The sequence below is a fragment of the Rhinolophus ferrumequinum genome, chromosome 5, assembly GCF_004115265.2.
Source record: "Rhinolophus ferrumequinum isolate MPI-CBG mRhiFer1 chromosome 5, mRhiFer1_v1.p, whole genome shotgun sequence".
NCBI classification, from domain to species: Eukaryota; Metazoa; Chordata; class Mammalia; order Chiroptera; family Rhinolophidae; genus Rhinolophus; species Rhinolophus ferrumequinum.
In genome coordinates, this window is record NC_046288.1 from 84,573,101 (window position 1) to 84,592,212 (window position 19,112).

The 19,112-nt window shown below is 51.0% G+C and overlaps 1 protein-coding gene across 5 annotated transcripts in view; it reads left to right on the forward strand.

Annotated features, from left to right (window-relative positions):
• The window catches only part of TBC1D14 (TBC1 domain family member 14), a 95,478-nt gene that overhangs the window by 67,331 nt on the left and 9,035 nt on the right, over positions 1 to 19,112 (forward strand). For all 5 annotated transcript variants that reach the window (XM_033105590.1, XM_033105592.1, XM_033105591.1 and 2 more), the window contains 7 exons: positions 1,111 to 1,228; positions 3,099 to 3,205; positions 6,682 to 6,762; positions 7,662 to 7,756; positions 10,993 to 11,064; positions 11,746 to 11,874; positions 13,541 to 13,650. In XM_033105590.1, the coding sequence (XP_032961481.1) occupies positions 1,111 to 1,228; positions 3,099 to 3,205; positions 6,682 to 6,762; positions 7,662 to 7,756; positions 10,993 to 11,064; positions 11,746 to 11,874; positions 13,541 to 13,650 (712 nt within the window). The remainder of the gene's footprint in view (positions 1 to 1,110; positions 1,229 to 3,098; positions 3,206 to 6,681; positions 6,763 to 7,661; positions 7,757 to 10,992; positions 11,065 to 11,745; positions 11,875 to 13,540; positions 13,651 to 19,112) is intronic.

Consider the following 19,112-nt stretch of genomic DNA (forward strand, 5'->3'; position numbering starts at 1 on the left):
AATGTGTGCGTATACTCACTTTCCCTGCCTGGTAGCTTTAGTGAATTGACACCAGAGAAGAGACTGTGTAGGAGGAAAGTACTAGACTGGAGAAGGCCTCAGCCAGCAGTAACCGGCAGGTCTCTCCCTTGCCTGGGCGGTTTTCCTTGTTCACAAAAAGGTGTCATGGGATTTGATAAAATCCCTTGTCACACCTAAAAACCCTGTGGTTCTCGGATGTTTAAAAAGTATATGTAATAACCATAATGTGGTCTGTAACACAATGGAATATTATTCAGCCTTAAAAAGGAAGGAAATTCTGGAACATGCTATACAACATGGATGAACCTTGAGGACGTTATGCTCAGTGATACAAGCCAATCACAGAAGGACAAATACTGTGTGATTCCACTTCTGTGGGGACCTCAGAGTGATCAGAATCATAGAGACAGAAAGTAGAAGGGTGGGTGCCAGGGGCAGGGGAGGAGGGGACGGGGGAGTTGTTTCATGGGAACAGAGGTGCAGTTTGTGAAGCTGAGAAAGTTCTGGAGATGATGGTGGTGGTGGTTGCACAACAGTGTGGATGCTTAATGCCGCTGCACTGGACACTTAAAAATGGTTAAAATGGTAAGTATTATATTATGTGTATTTGACCACCATAAACTACAAAGTCATATGTAAATTAAATGTGTGGTATTTCTCAGAGTTGCTATTTATGCACTAAGAGTTGCCTTCAGCTGCGAGAAGTGAGGACAGAGGTTACACTGTGAAAGGGACTGGGGGTGGGTCACGAGGGGCTTCTGGCGTCCTGGACACATCCTGTTTCCTGATCAAGCTGGTAGTTTCATGGGTTTGTCTGTTTTGTGATCATTGACGTGTTTTATTTGTATACCTTTCTGTATGTATGTCATATTTTAAAGCTTACTAAAAGATGGAAAACGCCTGAGCATTCTAAACTCCAGGGCATGAAACGAGTCCTGGGGTGGAGGTGGGGGTTCTCGCTGCTGTCCCTCAGCGCCGTCTTCCTGGGGGTTTTGCAGCGTGACTCTGAGAAAAATCACCGCGTTTGAAAATGGTGGATGTCGTTAGCAGATGTTTTCTTCTCCTCTTATTTTCAATTGTGATTTCTAGAGCTGAAAGAAGCCCAGCGGAGGAAAAAGCAGCTGGAAGAAAGATGCAGATTAGAAGAAAGCATCGGGAACGCTGTCCTTACTTGGAATAATGAGATTCTGCCTAACTGGGAGACAATGTAAGCGATGGCAGTGGGCGCCCCGAGACTGTAAACCACTGTTTCTGGAATCTGTAGGTAGCAGCTGCATTCATCGTAGCTCACATCACAGCCTTCGATAAGATGACCTAATAGGTTTAAGTGACGTAGAATCTCCCTTCCCCTTGCCTTGGGTCAGGCCTGGTTCCTTGCCTGGATCCTGTGACAGCTCCCCCTGCTCCCCTTCCAGTTCAACAACTGCTCAGCAGCCGGAGGCATCTTCTAAACCCCAAGTCTGGGTCACTTGCCTACTTAAAATTTCAGTAATTTTCTATGACTCTGTGTAAAATTTGAACTTCTCCCTTTCTGTGTAGCCTCACCTTTTTTCTCTCCTTCAGTTGGATGGAGCCCTCTCGTTAGCGGGCCTCAGGGCCTTTGCATGTTCCATCCCCCGACCTCCAGTGCTCCTGCCCAGTAGCTCCTCATCCAGCTGTCTTTTGTTCTTTAAAGCTGAGTCTTCCTTGGGGAAGACTTTCCTGCCTAGGGGCCTGCAGAAGACTCCCCTGGCTTCACTGCTTCTGTCGTCCTCGGTCTGACGATGGGGCCGGGTCTTTGATTAAAACCCCCTGTGGCCAGTAGCCAGCAGTCTGGCAGCTGCTGTCATCTTTACACCTGAGGGACAGCTGGAGGTCTTTTCTTCCTGAGTGTTCAGAATGGGTTGGGGCAGGGTGTGGACGGCAGGCCAAGGACGGTGCACAGACGCTGGTGGCTCCTTTTGGGCCCTCCCCCAAAGCAGGAGCTGCCAGGGAGCTTGGATGCCAGGTTCCCTTCTGTTCTTGTCCCTTTTAACCTGAACCATATGGGATGTTGGGGACTCACTCCCGGCACTTACTGGGTGTCACTCACTCTCATTACAGGTCCTGGTGAAGAGTTCCACTAGGGAAATAAGCTATTCCCAGAGCCTGCTTTTCTAGGCAGTGTCTTTAATAAGGTAGACACAGTCAGGAAACACGCGCTCTCACATGGGAGCCAGTAACAAGCGTGCAGGGCCTCAGAACCGTGGGCCTTGTCCCTGGTGGCCACAGAAGCCAGCCCTGGTCCAGATGCACGCACTCGCATGACAGCTGCCGCGTAGGTGCCAAGCATGCAGGGTGTGTGCTTTATCCCATGACATCTGCACAATACCGGTAGCCCTTCAGGGGGTGGCTTTGTCTTCTGGATGTTACAGAGGGCAGGATGGGGAAGTAATCGCTCCGTGTTCCACAGGGGAGCGTGGAATAGGGGTGCAGACCTGGTTCTGCAGCCTCAGCCCGTGCTCTCCCCACTGTGTTACGTGGAGAAGCACGAGGGGAGCCTGGCACCTTCGGCCGCGTCTGTTGGCAATGGTGTCATTGTAAGCAGCAGGCTCAGCGACTTTGTGCAGTTCGGCAACTCACCCCCAGGTGCTCCACCTGTGTGCAGGTGTGTAGCGGCTGGCTGCTCTGCTCACAGGGATCCCCTTGGGGTCTGCCCTTCACCCGCCGCTCTGCAGCAGTGCCTCCTGGCACCCCTGCACCCTGCCTGGGTGGATGCGGTTCCCCTCGCAGCAAGGTTATTTCTTGCTGCATGCTTTCTGCTCAGAAAGTCCTCCCCATCCTTCATCTGCTTAAATTACTGCTGGTTACTGAGGAGTCGGCTCTAGGACAGGGCCCCTCCCTGCTGGAGCCCTTGGCGGAGCTGTCCCAGTAGTTGCCCAGTGGAGGGGGTCGTTGATCTGGTCTCTATGGAACACCGGGCTGAGAGCTCCCTGAGGGCAGGGGCTGCGACACACCACTGCACCCCTGCTCCTGTGGTTTGCAGCTGGGCAAACCGGCAGAGAGACAGTTCTGCACTGAGAACAGACCCATACACTTACGCCTCCTTTCTCGTCCAGGTGGTGCTCCAGGAAAGTTCGAGATTTATGGTGGCAGGGAATCCCTCCCAGCGTGAGAGGCAAAGTCTGGGGCCTGGCCATTGGCAACGAGTTAAACATCACCCATGGTGAGTGGCTTGCATGATCCTAGGCTCAGGGAGCCCATCCCCTGGGTCCTGTGGTTTCTCCTGTCCCATCTGCCCTGTTGGAAAGCAAGACGACCACTGGCATGGAGCTGTGTCTTTTGGGAGGCCAGGTGACTGCGCTCTAGGGGTAAGAGCGCATTGGGCGGCCTGGCTTCACTCCATGGTGCTTCAGCACCTGGTAGTTCAGAGACGACGCCTGCCTTCTTCCTGATACGTGTCATCTCTGAAGAGACGTGGTAGCACATACGGCTGTGACGTCATCACCACAGCATCAGTGGGTGGAGTCATGATGGGGTCTCTTCTCAAAGCCCCGTAGAAAGCAAAGCTTGATTAGGACAGGAAAATGGAAGGGAGGTGGGGTTTCTTTCTGTGGAGGTACATATCGTATCGGGGGTGCTGTTGGTTTTATGTGGCAGTTTTCCCACGTAGCTTACAGACCGTGTTTCCCCGAAAATAAGACCTAGCCGGACCATCAGGTCTCATGCGTCTTTTGGAGCAAAAATTAATATAAGATCCAGTATTATATCGTATTAAAATAAGACCCGGTATCATATTATATTATATTAAAACAAGACCTGGTATTATATTATATTTTATTATATTGTATTACATTATATTATATTATATTATGTTATGTTATATTAGACCTGGTCTTATTTTACTATAATTTTTGCTCCAAAAGACACATTAGAGCTGATGGTCTGGCCAGGTCTTATTTTCGGGGAAACACGGTATCAGCACCTGAGAGGGACAAGGTGTGACACTTGGAGTGGCCACTTGAGGTTCTAGTAGCTAAGTCTAGCAGGCGAGGGGCGGTCGTACTCACTGTAAGGCCGTGTGCGTTGGCTCAGCCTGTGTGTGCATCTCCTCCGTCAGTTGCGCTCCAGGTGGGATCCATGCCAGGCGCCCCGACTTGGAACCAGTGCTGAATACCTGGTCGTCATTACTGTCTCCTTTGGTCTTCTGTCTGCAGGCTAAGCTGCAGAGGCAGGAAGGAGCTCCTTCCTCATCTTCTTTGTTACTCGTACCCACTAAATGCTTGTGGAGTTGATGGTGGCATTTTTTACCCTGTAGAAGACCTTTGAGTTGAGAACGGATTGATTTGTATCCTCTCTGTGTAGCTGGCGTTCATGTTACTGTTATACTTGTCAGACTATCATCTGTCCCGTGATTGTAGCCGTGGCCACTCAGTGTTCTTCGTCTGGAGTCATGCCAACTGGTTGGGTGGGTGGCGGCTGGTTTCTGTAGAGTGACCTCCTCAAACCTCTATTTTTGGCTAATCCATACCTGCAAAAAATAGAACATCTTTATGTGAGAAGAGATGTAACATTTGACCTGTAGAAATACATAGTTTTTAAAAAGCATCCCTGGAAGTAGAGGTGTGGATAAATTGCTGAGCAATTATTTCAGTCCTTGTTCTTGAAAATTTTCTAAACTGTCAACGCTGTTAAGCCAGTTGAATGTCACGCAGAGCAGTGTGTGTGTGTGTGTGTGTGTGTGTGTGTGTGATTTTTGCTTCTGACTGATGCCTGGGTTGGTTTTATTTAAATTAAAATCTTGTACAGACCATATCGTGGTAGATTGGACCAAACAGCTAATTAATCAATTACATGTCTTGAAAGTTTGTCTGGATCTTGATATCGGCTCATTTTATTTAAATTGCGTCTTTCTTGTATGATTCGCTGCCGAATGTCAGCGGCCTCCACTAGAATTGGTGCTCAGGAAGCTGAGGCCTCACCTGTCACGCTCTGCACTCTGTCACCAGGCCCAGTACAGCTCCCTGCACGTGGCAGGCCCTCAGGACGTAGTTGTTGAATGAATGAATGAGTGCCACCTTTTTGGGTCCTACTTCATCCCAGTTTTACTGCATACCGAAGCCAGTCTAAGAATATAGATGATCGAGAGCTCCAGCTGTCGAGGCCAGGCGTTGTGTTAGGTTCCTTCCTTACAGGTCTTATCTGACGTTGACAGCAGGTATTGTTGACCTTACTTTCCTATTGAGATAGTTGAGCGTCCTGAAGAGAAGGTAGGGACTGCCCCAGCCTCGTGGCTAGTGTGTGCTGGAGCCAGGCTTCTCGTGCTAGCCCTGGCTGCCTGAAGCCCGTCGTCTGATTTGGGAAGCCCCACATTTTTGTGGCCGTGCAATTGGAAACTTACTGAAAGCCAACCTAATAGTACTATTACAATTTCACTCTTGGGGCAGTTAGCCTTGTATTTTGAAATTGGGTCTGGGAAGAAGGTCCATTTGCTGTTCTAACCTCTCTTTCCCCCTCCCACCCCACCTCAAAAACACACACCAGTAAAGCCATGGAGATACTTCAGAACTCTGACACTGAAAGCCAGCATTGCCCTGGGGTTGCCAGCATCTGTGCTTTCACTGTCAAATTCCTCGTTTGGGAAGTGGTTCCCAGTGGTCAGGGGACACACGGTCGTTTTCCCCCATCTCCTCCCAAAATTATCAAAGTTGAGCCCGCCTCCAGGAGACAGGGGCAGAGGTTTCCCAGACCCTCTAGCCTCCAGCTCAGTGTACGTCAACATGTGAGTCAAGATGCTTGCTGCCTTCTGGTAACGGGAATATGAAGTGACGTTTCTTAATATACCCTCGTCTGCCCCTGTGGACTAGTGTAGGTGGGAGACAGGTCCTTCACAAGGCCAGAAAAAGGTCAGTCATCAGTATTTGACTTGTTGGAGCACAATCATGTGATTAGAATTTAGTTTTGTCTTAATGCAATAACATGCACTGCCCGGAAAGCAGATGTGTTCTGCTCTATTTTCCAAAAGTAGTGATGGAGAAACTAAAGTGATAAAGTAATTGTTAGTGATCCAGGCCACGGGGGGCTGGGAAGCGTGTGGAGGGGGTTTGGGGGCGTCTGTGGGAGACCTGCCTTGAGCCCTCTCTGCCACGACCACCCTTCTTCTTTGAAACCTCTGCCTGTCGCTTGCACCCCTGCCTGCTTCAGACAGCAAGGTTGGGAGGGCTCCACCAGGGGGAGGCCAGTCTCCCTGTCTGTGTGTGAAACCAGGCGGGCCGGCTTTCCGCTCACACCTCCCACCCTTCAATACTCAGTTCATCGCTTGTGCAGGTCTGCCCGTCCCAGGGCTCTTTGCTCTGGGTGCATATGTGACGGAGGGACCCTCACGGGCTTACACCAGAGAGCTCACAGCCTGGTAGGGGCTCACGGACAAATCAAAACACAGCCGTTTTCTGGGTGGGCTGTGTAATGGAAGTAGATACCAGGCATGGTACTGTTTTGTGTGTCCTTTCTTCGTACCTGGTGATATCTTTAGACATGAGACGTTCCTTCAGGCCAAGTGGGGAATTGTAGACTCAGCCTTAGCAAGCGTGCGGGCTGTAGTTGGACTTTAAATATTCAGAGGAGGCGGCAGTAGAGTGTCCTTTGGCGTTTCCGAGGACATACTCACGTGCACGTCAGGCTGACCGGAGGCTCTTCTTCCAGAGCTCTTTGACATCTGCCTGGCCCGAGCCAAGGAGAGGTGGCGGTCCTTCAGCACGGCAGGCTCTGACGTGGAGAGTGAAGGTAAGTCCGACACTAAAGCTGCAGGGCCTATCGTGGTTCCATCACGAAGAAAGGGACTTAGCTGCAGTGTGCTTGGTGCATGCCTACAAGAGACATCCCGGAAAAGGGATTTTTCAGAGCAGACCGGTTAAAGAAAGAACCTTCCATAAGAAAGAGAACATAGCAGGTCCTGTGAGGTGTTTGCATCCTACACACGCTGGAGGGCCGATGGCAATCACTACCACTGCCTGTATTCACATGCACGTGGTGTCCAGTTGCCTGGCAGCCAGGGTTCTAGGAGCACTGGCTTAGGGGAGCAAAGGAACTGCTTCCAAAGAGACGGGAATGCTGCATGTTTGCTAGGTTCCACACAAGAATGGTACTTCTGGTGAAGTAGTGTGTGTTTCACTGATCTTTTTTTATACCATCTGCATGGTATTAAAATTAAAAAAATATAAACAAAGTGATTCATACATATTTGTTGGAAACAGTACACACAAGTGTCACGCTGCCGCAACTCCCACACAGTCTGAGTGTATCCCAGGGATGCTGGAGATCAAACAATGATTTTCTGCTGTTTTCTGTGCTGGGAATTCATCTCTGTATATCCCCTTACCCGTCCATATTGCTTGCTTTGTTGATGAAAGGTAATACCAAAGGAGGTTTGTATTGTGGACTCTAGAACATATCTGACGATGATCTAACCTTAGATGGTGCTGTGAGATTTTTGCTGTTGAAGTAAGAAATTCCACAGACTGTTCCAAACTCTGAAGGCAGACTCTGTACTTTTCAGTTGTAATCAGGTCTGTGCACTTCAGAGAACTCCTTTTCCTTGTCTCATTCTCATAAAAATCAGAGCCCTGGAATTTGCCATGTGCTTCCCTCCGAGACGCATAATGATGCTCTTGATCTTTTTGTAGATGCCAGTTTTTCAGCAGCAGACAGAGAAGCCAGTCTGGAGCTTATTAAACTGGACATTTCCAGAACATTTCCTAATCTCTGCATTTTCCAGCAAGTAGGTTATGGTGATTTGTTGTTTATAAGTATGTTTTGTCTACAATTCATAGATGTCAAACTGCATATATTTATAATCAAGCTTGAAGAGTACTTGGGTTTTTGGGGGGGTTCAGGAGGAGGGCGGGTCTTATGTTAATACATTTAAACTTTTAAAAATAAGGGTAACTGATACTTTCAAACACATATTAATGTGGCCATATTTCTGCTTTTGAAGACAGTTCTGTCCTTCCTTTGAAATGTATGTATCAGAAGCCCCTATGTAGGGCTGGTTCAGAAGGCCCCAGGGGCTGCTGTATCTGTCCTTGCGTCCTAGGTGCTGCTTCTGTTTTCAGGACTACACACAGTAGGACGCACGGACATGCTTTTGGTGTAATCCAGCCTGGGGCAGAAAGGGAGAGCCTTGGGAGTCTGGGCGGAGTGAGGGGAGGTTTTTGAGCAGGGAGCCCAGAGAATGGTGACACCGCTGGGCCCTGAAGCCAGCCGTGGGAGACAGGATGGACTGCTCCTTTGGACGGCGGTACAGAGAAACGTGGCGTATCCCCATGGGCCTTTGATTCCAGGAAGGCAGGGCTCAGGGCTGCCAGCAGCAGGTTTGGAGTCATGAGAGCACAGGTGTCTGAAGACCTTCTCTTCTTTCAACCAGCACACACATACCTGGAGTCTTGTGTGGCCCCTTGTCCAGTGTTTAATGGTTTTTGCCAGTTCTGCTTCCGAAATATCTCTGAGCCTGTCCTTCCTCTGTTCTCACTGCCTGTACTTGTCAGACCCTCATGGTTTGTGAGTCACCGTCCCTGCCCCCACACGTCTCCTGGCTTCCGTGCCCTCTGCCCCCAGCCAGCCGCCCTGCTGCCCTCGCCGTGACCTGTGATTCCCCAGGCTGATGCTGTCAGGCCCGTGTTTCTGGCATCAGATGCTGCAACACTAGGCAACCAGGAAAGGATAGTGGGGTACATCAGAGCAGGTCAGTAAGTGGCCGTGGTGCAGAGGTTTGGCCCTTGGGCTTTGCTAAAACGTGGGTGTGTCCGGGCACTCTGACAATGACGGTTCCCTCTCCAGGTAGTACAGCGGTGGGGAGGGGCCAGGGGTGGTGTCACTGGGGACACAGCCCTTAGGCTCCACGTGGACTAGGTGTAGGATAGCCTGAGCAAGAGTGGAAAGACATTCCAGAGAATGGGAGCATCAGACAGCTGATGGGTCGAGGAATCCCCACCTTCCTTTGGGAGAGAGACCCTCGCCGGAGGAAGGAACCGAGAGGACGCAGTTCAGTCCCATGGGCCCTGCTTACTAACTGCTGCTGCTCTGAGCAGGAGCCGGCTGCGGGGCAGTCCCTGCTCCGGACGAAGGGGAAGGGCACAGCGTGGAGACACACTTGCAGTGTGGTTGGGGAGGGCGGTCAGAGCACTGGGACCGAGTCCCGAGGGTGCTGACGCCATGCTAGAGCCGAGGTCCAGCCTTTCGCACACCCAGGACCTGGACATTCTCCATGGAGCATCAGTGGTACTCAGCTCCACTGACTTCGAGTCACTGGGTGCTTATCTTGGTGCAGAAAGAGGAGGAGGAGGAGCATTAGAGGGCTCTTCTGGGTGGGGTTAGGGACAGGTGGCTTTTCTCTTTCCCTGTGGTTTCCTTTGGGTGTATGTCCCTCAATCTGTGGTTCCCAAAGGTCTAGATTTTATAAATGGGCAATATTAAAAAAGCAAAGGGTGGGCTGAGGGGATGGGGAAACAATGAAATGTCCAGAACAAATTAAGGGCATTTGAAATAAGGAACTGTTATGTATTAGCACCATCTTTTCATCAAAGAAAGGACATTTAGCACAACAGTGAGAAGGACATAATCACAAGGTTAAAAACATTTATCTTTAGAAAAGTTCAGTACAGTTGCTCTTTTTTCCCGCCTTTTTCTGCCTCTTCCCATGGCCCTCATTCAGGCCTCTGCTTCTCAGTCTAGTTGTGGAGGATGCAGCTCCCTGGCCCACGCTGGGATTATGAGCCTTGCATTCTCCCTGTCTGAGGCAGTTGGTGCCCAGTTGTCAGTCAGCCGCTCCCAGCAGCTCACGGCAGCTGTCGCCGGCTGCCGGCCACTCACGCTGACCACCGGCCGCTCACGGCAGCCCAGCTCCAGGGAGAGCCGTTGTTCACAGTCTTAGCTGTAGAGGGCACAGCTCACTGGCCCATGTGGGAATTGAACCGGCGACCTCAGCGTTAGGAGCACGGCGCTCCAAGCACCTGCGCCACTGGGCTGGCCAGTATAGCACTCTTATAATTCTCATTTGGCCTTGGACCAGCTATAACTTGGTGACAGTTGGTGAGGACACTAGTCCTCAGCTGGACATTTGGTGCTGCCACCGAGACCCCTCCCTGTCTCCCCTTCTCGTTCCCTCTAGTCCTGTATGCCTTCTTTTTTACCCTCACATTGCTGTGTTTTCTTCTTTTGTCCCTCTGTGTTCTGCAAGTGTCTCTTCATTTTATATGTCAGAATGTAATGGTTTGGGCCGTGGTGTTCTTCTGAAAGCCACACAGGGAGTGACTTCCTGGTCACACCATGCACCCTGCTTATTCCCTGTGTTACCTGTAACCACATGGAAGATGCAGACAGTAAGTGCCTGATTGGGACGGGCCAGTCCTCACATGCTGACATCAGAACACCGAAACTGCAACACTTAACATTTTTAGGAGGAGTTACAGCAGCAAATGGAAATCTTGGAGAGATGGGAGAGTTGGGAGAATGTTGGGAATAAAATGGACGCTGTTAGAACTTAAGATTTGGAGACTATTTCCTAAACTTGCCCTATGGGAAAAACACAGAAGAAACAAAGACAGTGGTGGGGGGAGGCGCAGAAGGAGGGGCCCAGCTGGGAGGCAGAGTGAGGACAACTGTTAGCACTCACCTGCTTTGTGGAGCCCTCGGGTACCTGGTCACCTGTGGGACTTTGAAGGGGAATAAAATTACACAGCAGGAGGCAAATTCAAAGGCGTGTTCTAGCGAGGCGGTCACACCTGACCCACCACTTTTCGCAGAGCAGCTTGGGAGAGGAGCCGCAGACTCCTTGCTAACTGGATTTGTAGCCCATGTGTTAATTACGTAATACATGGAGAGCTGCTCGTGTCGCGCTTGGCAACCACTTCCTCCTGTGTAAACAGCGGTGTGACTGCAAGGGGCGGTGGCAGCGGCAGTCTCCCCTGAGCACTAACCAACCTCTGCATGTGTTGTTTGCTGTGTTGGTCCTTCCAGGGCGGCCCGTACCATGACATGTTGCACAGTATTTTGGGCGCGTATACTTGTTACCGACCGGATGTGGGCTATGTAAGTGAACTTATTCAATATTTTATAATGTTACCACCTATGAAGAAAGTCAGAGTAGTGCCCAGCACATCGGAACTGCAGCTGTCAAGTTGAATGCCTTCATTTGTTTTGTTGAGGCATCTGAGAAGCCTGTTGCCTGTTTCCTTGTAAAGAAACTGAGCTGGCTCGGCTGCTCCGTGGCTGTCATGAGACTTTAATTGGATTTGATTTTCGCTTTTTGCATGTGATTTTTTCTCAGCATCAAATGCAAAGAGCCTTTAGCAGTAACCATTTGAAACTGTGGCCGGTGTCTGTGGCTTAGCAGATGGGTGTGTGCATGCTAACAAATTTAACACGTTCCGTTAGACATGCATCTCAACGGCACCAGAAAACCAGACATTTGAGAGGGCAGTGTTTCAAATGGCAAATGCACAAGGAGGGGTTGGTTGGTGGTTTCCCATGTGGACGTGGGGCGTGGGGTGCAGCAGAGCAGACCAGTCAGCCGATGTGGCAGAGCAGTGGTTCCAAGAAAGAGCAAGTGGGTCAGAACCCAGTCGGTTCAGCTGGTGGTGGGCGGGTGGGTGGGGGGCGGGCTGCGGCCCTTCTAGCCTGAGGGCATGTGGGCTCCTCCTGTCATAAAATGACAGAGCTGTCCTGACATGTGGGCTGCTGTGAGTGTAATGCCCATCTCTCCTTCCTTAGGTTCAGGGCATGTCCTTTATAGCGGCAGTGCTGATCTTGAACTTAGACACTGCAGATGCCTTCATTGCTTTTTCTAATCTTCTGAATAAACCCTGTCAGATGGCATTTTTCCGTGTGGACCATGGCCTTGTGAGTATCCCCTGCGTGTGTGCCCCGGCTCTGTGTCTAGTTACTCTGCCTTTTCCATGGGAAAAAGAACGCATTGTCCCTCTTGTAAGCAGAATTCAGAATAAGGCGCACTGTATAAGGTGGGGTATTATTTGAGCATTGTGTTGAGTTTTAAAAACACATAGTTAATAGCCATATGTACGAATTTTTGAATACATTCTTTCAGAAAGTGTTTCTGAAAATACATTCTTCAAACAGGGAGAAGGGGTGGCTCCTACACAAACATACACACTTGTGTCAAGAGCAGTCCCCACATTTGGGTCTGTCGCATAGAACAGGGTGTAATTGAACCTGGTTGCTGCTCACGGTCACGTGCTTCGTGCAGTACGCTCCCACACGGCACGGGAGACGTGAAGGCTAGCTCCTTCATTTGACAAAGGCAGCAGTGGAAGAATGGAGGGGTTCTTTTTATTCATTTCCACCTTTGTGCCGAGCCTTAGGCACAAAGATGATTATGGTTGCCCTGGGCGGCCCCTCACTTGCCCCTGGAGGTGGGTCCTCCCGTCGGGAACCTCTGGCCTGTAGTAAGTACGTACCACTTTCCATAAGATGAGCAGGCAACACTTGACAGCTGCCACCTGCCCACAGGCCTCCAGTGAGCAAATGGTGGAACAGCACTGGGCGGCCTCTCTACCGTGTCTCCCCCCTAAGCCGGTAGCTGCTCTGTCTGTTTCACACCCCCTGCTCTGTATGTTTGGTTTCCTGCCTGCCCTGTCAGAAGTTGAAAAGCACATGCTGGTCAAAGGCGGGCTGTGACTACCTGCTTTTCCTTTCGTGTTTCCTCCCTGTGTGTTGCCACCTGTGCCTTAGATACTGGTGTTACGTTTCCTCTTGGAATGCAGGGGGTTGGGTGTGAGCGTGCATGCTTTTCCAGAGCACGTTAGACATTTCATTCATTCCCGGTTCTCGGAAAATAATGAGCCAGTGAGGACTCGGCCTTTGCAGGGGGCCCGGCACGGGTTCGGGTCCCCGCCACACACTAACGATGTGACTTCACGTGGCAAGTTGTGTAACCGCTCTGGGTTTCAGTTTCCTTACCTATAAATTGAAGAAATAATAAGATGTCACTAGTGATGCTCTCGTGACATTTAGAGAGGACAGGCGTCCTCAGAGAGCCTGCGGGTTTAGGTCCACACCTCCACGATAAAGCGAAGGTTACAGTAAAGCGAGTATCCCGGTAAAGTGAGTCCCATGAATGTTTTGGCTTCCCAGCGCACCTAGAAGTGATGTTTATACTACACTGCAGTCTGTTACGTGTGCAGTAGCAGGGTGTCTAAAACAGTATGCATATCTTCATTAAAAAATACTTTACTGCTAGAAAAGGCTGACCATCACTGGTGCCTGTCGGAAAAATGGCGCCAATCGACTTGCTCGACGCAGGGTTGCCACAACCTTCAGTTTGTAAAGAATAACATCTGCGAAGCGTGGGATGGGGGGGGGCGCAGGAAAATGAGGTGCACGTGTGTTAGGAATGGCCTGTGTGCCTCGTGATGAGTTACCAAAGAGTGTTAGCAACTGCACAGGAGAACCTGTTAGATCCTGAGGGTGTAAGTACATTCATTTGTTTTGTAGATTGCAAACTTGTGTGATAATTAGTTTATTCGTGTGTTTCACATTACCTCCCCAGATGTTGACCTATTTTGCTGCATTTGAGGTATTCTTTGAAGAAAATTTGCCGAAATTATTTGCTCATTTCAAGAAAAACAACTTAACTCCAGACATCTACCTAATTGATTGGTAAGACTGTGTTTTTATGTTTTCACATCTCCCCACCTGTTTTCCACTGTGCTGGCGGCCAGCTGACCCCCTACCCCCATCTCCTCCCCCAATTGCCCTGCCTTCGAGCTTCCTCTGCTTTCCGAGGCCTGGCCCTGCAGTCATTTGCTGGCACTGTTAGCTCTCTTCTTGTTACTGTCTGTGGGGACAGAGTCAGGAGTGCAGTTTCCAGGCTCTCAGCCTCACGTGGAAAGGTGCTCACTCGGGTAGTAAATGGCCATCAGCTGTGATTGGATGGCCATCAGCTGTGGCTAGTTGGCTGTCAGCTGTAACCAGTGAGCCATTGGCCACTAATATAACTGCCGTGGCTATGCTAGCAGCAAATGGGGGCTGGCAAAAAGATGGTGGCTGAGCCTGCAAGCGGCGCAGTGAGGTTGAGAATTGTGTGGCTCCTGCTTCCTGTGTCTTCAACCCAGCCGCCAGCGAGACTATAGTGGTATGACTCCCCTATTTTTGGCTCCATGGGTGTTCCTTTTTGGCCTCACCATGTCCGGTGTTCTTATGTGGGGAGTGGCAGCTGAGACCCCGCAGGCCACCCCTCACGACACTGTCCATGACTCTCACTGGTCCTGAGGAGAAATGGTGTCTTGGACCTGTTTGTCTTCAGAGCGCGTTTACCCATCCGTTAGATGAGATGTGGCAGCACCAGGTGTGTGCCGGATGTGGTGCTGGGATCTCGGGACAGGCGGGGAGCAGACACAGCGCTTGCCTGTAGGAGCCGCTGTGTGGAGGGAGACGTGTTCATGGTCACCCGCACAGCTCGTGCCATGTGCTGTCTCTGCAGCATGGGACAGAGGACAGAGGCCCTGGGCCCAGGCATAGGGATCGGCGCACACAGGTGACATACGAGCCAGGGCCCAGGCCTGAGGCGGGCTGTTGCAGAATTAGCAGGGTGCCAGCCATCGGCTTGGTTCTGTCGGAGAGTAAAGGTCGGACGGTGGCAGGCAAAGATGTCAAGCTGGGGAGCTTGGGCAGGATGACAGGGCTACAGGGAACGCTGAAGGCTTTTGCTTGGGGGAGGGGATGGAGGTGGGTTGTATCCAGAAGGGGGAATTTCAGGTTGCCTGGGAGGCAGGGGAGCTTGGAGGCAGAGACAAATTAAAGAAAAGAGACGAGGGCTTGAGTTGAGGCTGCAGGCGTGGGTGGAGAGTAAGGAGTGGAGAGACGGGTGGTGGAGGAAAGCTGTGGGTCCCCAGGAGTATTTTGTGGAAGCGAAGGCAGAGAATCTGCTCTGGAGTGTCCAGCTGGTGAGGGGGTTGCTGGTGCCACCAGTTGAGATCGGGGGCCCAGATTTGGCAAAATGCTTATTGGATCTGGTTTCGGACACGGGGATTTTGAGGTGCCTATTGGACATCTTAGGTAGACCTACAGATAGGAGTTTCCAGAGAGTTCTAGGGTAGAACAGTAGACCGGGCACGTCTTCATACAGAGGTAGATGTGGTCACCTGAGGAAAGGGTGGGATATCACCCCAGAAAACACTGGTTTTGGGGGGTTAGGTGAGAAGGCTGGCAGATTTGTGGAACAAAGTGAAGGGTCTCTGTTAACTGGTGGGAAGGGTGTGGTTCCGGAACCGTCCTAAGCCGTGGCCTCTCGTTACTTGCCTGTGGCCTTGGTGAGGGCCGTTAGCCTCCCTGGGCCTGTTGCCTCCTCTGTCGACCTCACTGCTAAACCTTGCAGGGCATTGTGAGGTGATCGCCCCAGCCCCCCGACTTACACATGGAGCTCTGCAGAAGCAAAGGAGGTGTCACTTGACCAAAAAGGTCCGTTCAGGCTCCAACACTCCCTTGCATGGCAAATCTAAACTGCTGGGAACACAGAGCTGCTTTGGTTTTTGTTGGTTGCTCACCGTCTTCAGGAGGCAAAGGCTTACTGCTAGAAGGTAAAATTCGAATGTTACCTGAAACGAGGCTCAGTCCTTAAACAGACTCGTCTGCACCCTGGGGAACGGGCCTCTGGTTTCTTGGCATTTATTGCTTTTGTCCTAAACCCTGAAACTGTTGTGACTTCACTGAATTCTTGGGGGAACAAGGGTTTGGAGGGCGGAGCTTGTAGCTGAAGCCACAAGTCCTGGTGTCACTGGGGAACAGTCAACATCAGGCCATGAAGTGGCCGCTGGTGGGGATGCCGGGCTGGCGTGTGTGACCGTGCGGAGTGGAAGCGGCTGCCGTAAAGGGCCCATTACCTAACATGGTGCTTTCTCCACAGTGGACACTCAGCGCTTGCATGCACTCTGCGCCCCATTGCTGCTGCACCCATATTGTTAATTTGACTGAACCCTGACCTTCCAGATTCTGGGGGCTGGAGCATGTGACCACTGGGGGAGGGTGTTAGGAGAAGGCCAGATGTTGTCCTTATCTATTTTATGCCCCCAAGTTAGATTCTTAGGATTCCAGGCTACAAGTGAAGTTTGGAAAACACTGTTCTAGAATAGTGTCTTCCAAACTTTTTCCACCTGACTCGCAAAAGGAAATAAATTTTATGGTGTGAATATGTGGCTGTGTGTGCAGGAACATAATAGGTGTACGGGACTGAAACATGTTTCACGGAACAGCGCCTCGCTTTTACTCTGTGGAAGGCATTCCGAAATGTCCTCTTCTGTTCTCTATTTATTCCAAAAAACAGGCAGTCCACTCTGATTGCTTGACTGGGTCACGACTGGCAGCGTGACAAGTGACAAGCATTGCCCTGGAGGATGCCTGTCTGTTCCCGGTCTAGGCTGGAGATGCTTGTCATCCAAGTGGGTGCAAAGGCCCAGGGTGCCCTTACTGTTGACGCCAGCGCTTTCACACGTGACCTCATGTACCCTTCACAACAACCCCTTGGAGTGAATTGTAACACCGTTTTGCAGATGAGAAAATTGAAGCTCAGAGAGGCAGGGTGACTTGCCCAGGTCACATGGCTAGCCGAATGGCAGCTGGTGTTCCACAGCCTGCATGCTGTCCCACGGATCCCTTTCTAAGGGATTTTGTCTGCACAACCCGTAAGGCGGGTCCCCTCGCTCAGGCTCCAGGAAGAGCATCAGCGCGCTGATGCGGCTCCCAGAAGTGTAAAGCGTGCGTCACTCTTGTCCGAAGTGGCAAGTGCAGCAGAGTGCAGGGGGTCTAAATGAGAAGGCGGCTCCAGGGGTCCCACAACTGAGACCTTCGATGAGGTCTCTGCAGGGGTCAGACTGCTTAGAATAAGGACCACGAGGACATGTGTCATCCAGGTCTGCAGACCCAGCGCAGGGCTAGGCACACAGTCAGTCCTTAGTAAGTATTTAAGTTGAATTAAGCACAGAAAGCCCTGCACTCGTCATTTAGTCCAGGTCACATTATTTAATAGTCTGCAGTGGTCCAGGCTCTTGGCGGGTGCTGACCGGAAGATAAAGCTCAGCTCAGAAACGGGGTGGTCCCTGGGGGAGGACAGGTTTTGCTGAGGACCTGCCTGAGAAGCTGACGTTCCAGAGACATTCATTGCTTTGTTTCACCTTTGCAGTGTCCAGAGCAGGTTTATGTCTTAGCACAAAGGAAGTCCCCAAGGCCCCTTACCTAATAGCACACCTGTAGTGAGCGGTCCAGGTTGGCGTACTTTTTCTGCTACGTCACAGCACCTCCCCCAAAGCCACATCTGTCCCTGTGACAGCCGGCCCTGCCTCCGAATCGCATACGCCTGGTGGGTCTGCACCGAGCATGTGGTCTGTGTCACATGATGAATGTGCTAGGATTCCGGTAACGCTGCTTGAGCAGTGAGGCGTTCTGGTCCTACGCCATGTCAGAGAGTTAGCCAGCCGAATGTTCTGGGTGAGCTGCGCAGGTGCTCAAATAACATGACAAACTTTTGCCTGCCACGCAGTCTGCCCACAGGAGGCCAGCTAGGCATTGTTCCTTCTTTATTCCTAGGACCGTTTCTCTGCCCTGTGGATTGCTACAGTGTAGTTTTGTAGGACACTACCTAGCACAGTGTGAATTATGCTTTCAGCAGGCTCTTTTCCCTCCCGTCCACTCCCCCAGTTTATGCTCCCCCCACCCACAGCTGCTCCTGTAATACCCCGAGCTCTGTCGCTCACCTCTGTGTCCCTCGTGCCTGCCCCCCCACCCCCTTTCCTGGGTTTACATGCGTAGAATTCCAGCCCGAGGCCCACTCGGGTGCTAGCCACTCGTCCACGTGGGCTTGTGACTGCTCTGCCCCGTGGCTTACAAGGATTTCACAGTTGAGAAGGAGGTTTTCTTGCCGATACTCCCTTCCTGGCACGGCGTCTTACTTAGTGTGGCTGTCACTCTTTCTGTTCACAGGGAGGGTCAGCACAGGGCCTCGCCAGTTCCGCTGCCTTCATTCTCCTGCAGTTCTGAGTGCTCAGTCAGGTATCCACGTTTTGTGGGAGAGCGGACGTGGTCACTTAACTTACCAAAATACTTCCCATTGCTCTCAAATGGCAGAATTATTTAGAGGCATCAGTGGGTTTTGCAATAAATAATCTTGAATTAAAAAAGAATCCAGTAGTACATTCCATAGATGATTAATGTTTCTTATAAGGAATGTTTAGTGATACTCGGAGATCCCGTCATTACACGGAATCTCTACCTTAAAGGGGAAGGTTCAACATGAAATTACTGTTGGAAGGTTTTCATCTCCATCTCATCTTGTACACATTTCATTTTTAGCTTTTAACTTGCAGGCTGTGCGTCTGCCTAAGAACTGCTCCGGAGCAGGGCTTGTCTTGCTGAGCACCCAGAATAGTGTCTGGCATCCACGGGGGCCTTCACGAGGGGTGTGTGTAGGAGGATTCCGAGCCTGCAGGCAGGAAACCTGCTCTCAGGAAGGGCCCACACAGCCTGTGTGTGACCAGCCTCCCCGGCCTGGCTGAGGGCGGAGCCTGTGTTGTAATGCAGGTGTTCCAATCATTTCCCTGCTGTCTGCTAGCCCCTACCAGGTGCTGGGACGTAGGTGAGGATGCCCTTTGGCCTCACGTTAGAAGGTGCTCTGGGGGCACAGAGGTGGATCTAATTGTTTCCAGGATCGGGCTGAGGTTGGATTTGCTCACTAACTTTGAAGCGAGTCTTAAATAACTATTTGCAATTTTTAATGACAGCAGTTCTGTGTTGGGTGTTTAATGTTCTATTTAATCCTCACAATCTAACGAGGCTAAGTAGTGAGCCTATTCTTACCTAGAAGCATATGCGCTAACAGTTTGTCCGAGTGTTTTAGGGGCACCGGAGGTGCCAGTGGTGGGGTCGGGGCTCAGGGCCGCTTCCTAAGCCAGCCCTGGGGGCTAAGGCTCATTCTTAGGAACGAGTCAGTGTGGGAAAATGGGGGCACAGCTAGAAAGTGGTGGTATCAGGCCTTGGAGGTCCGAGTCTCTGGTATGGCTTCTTAGCGGGAGAGATGGCTAGATGACCTTTGCCCTTTACCTAATCTGTGTTTCCACAGCCTCCCTTTCTGT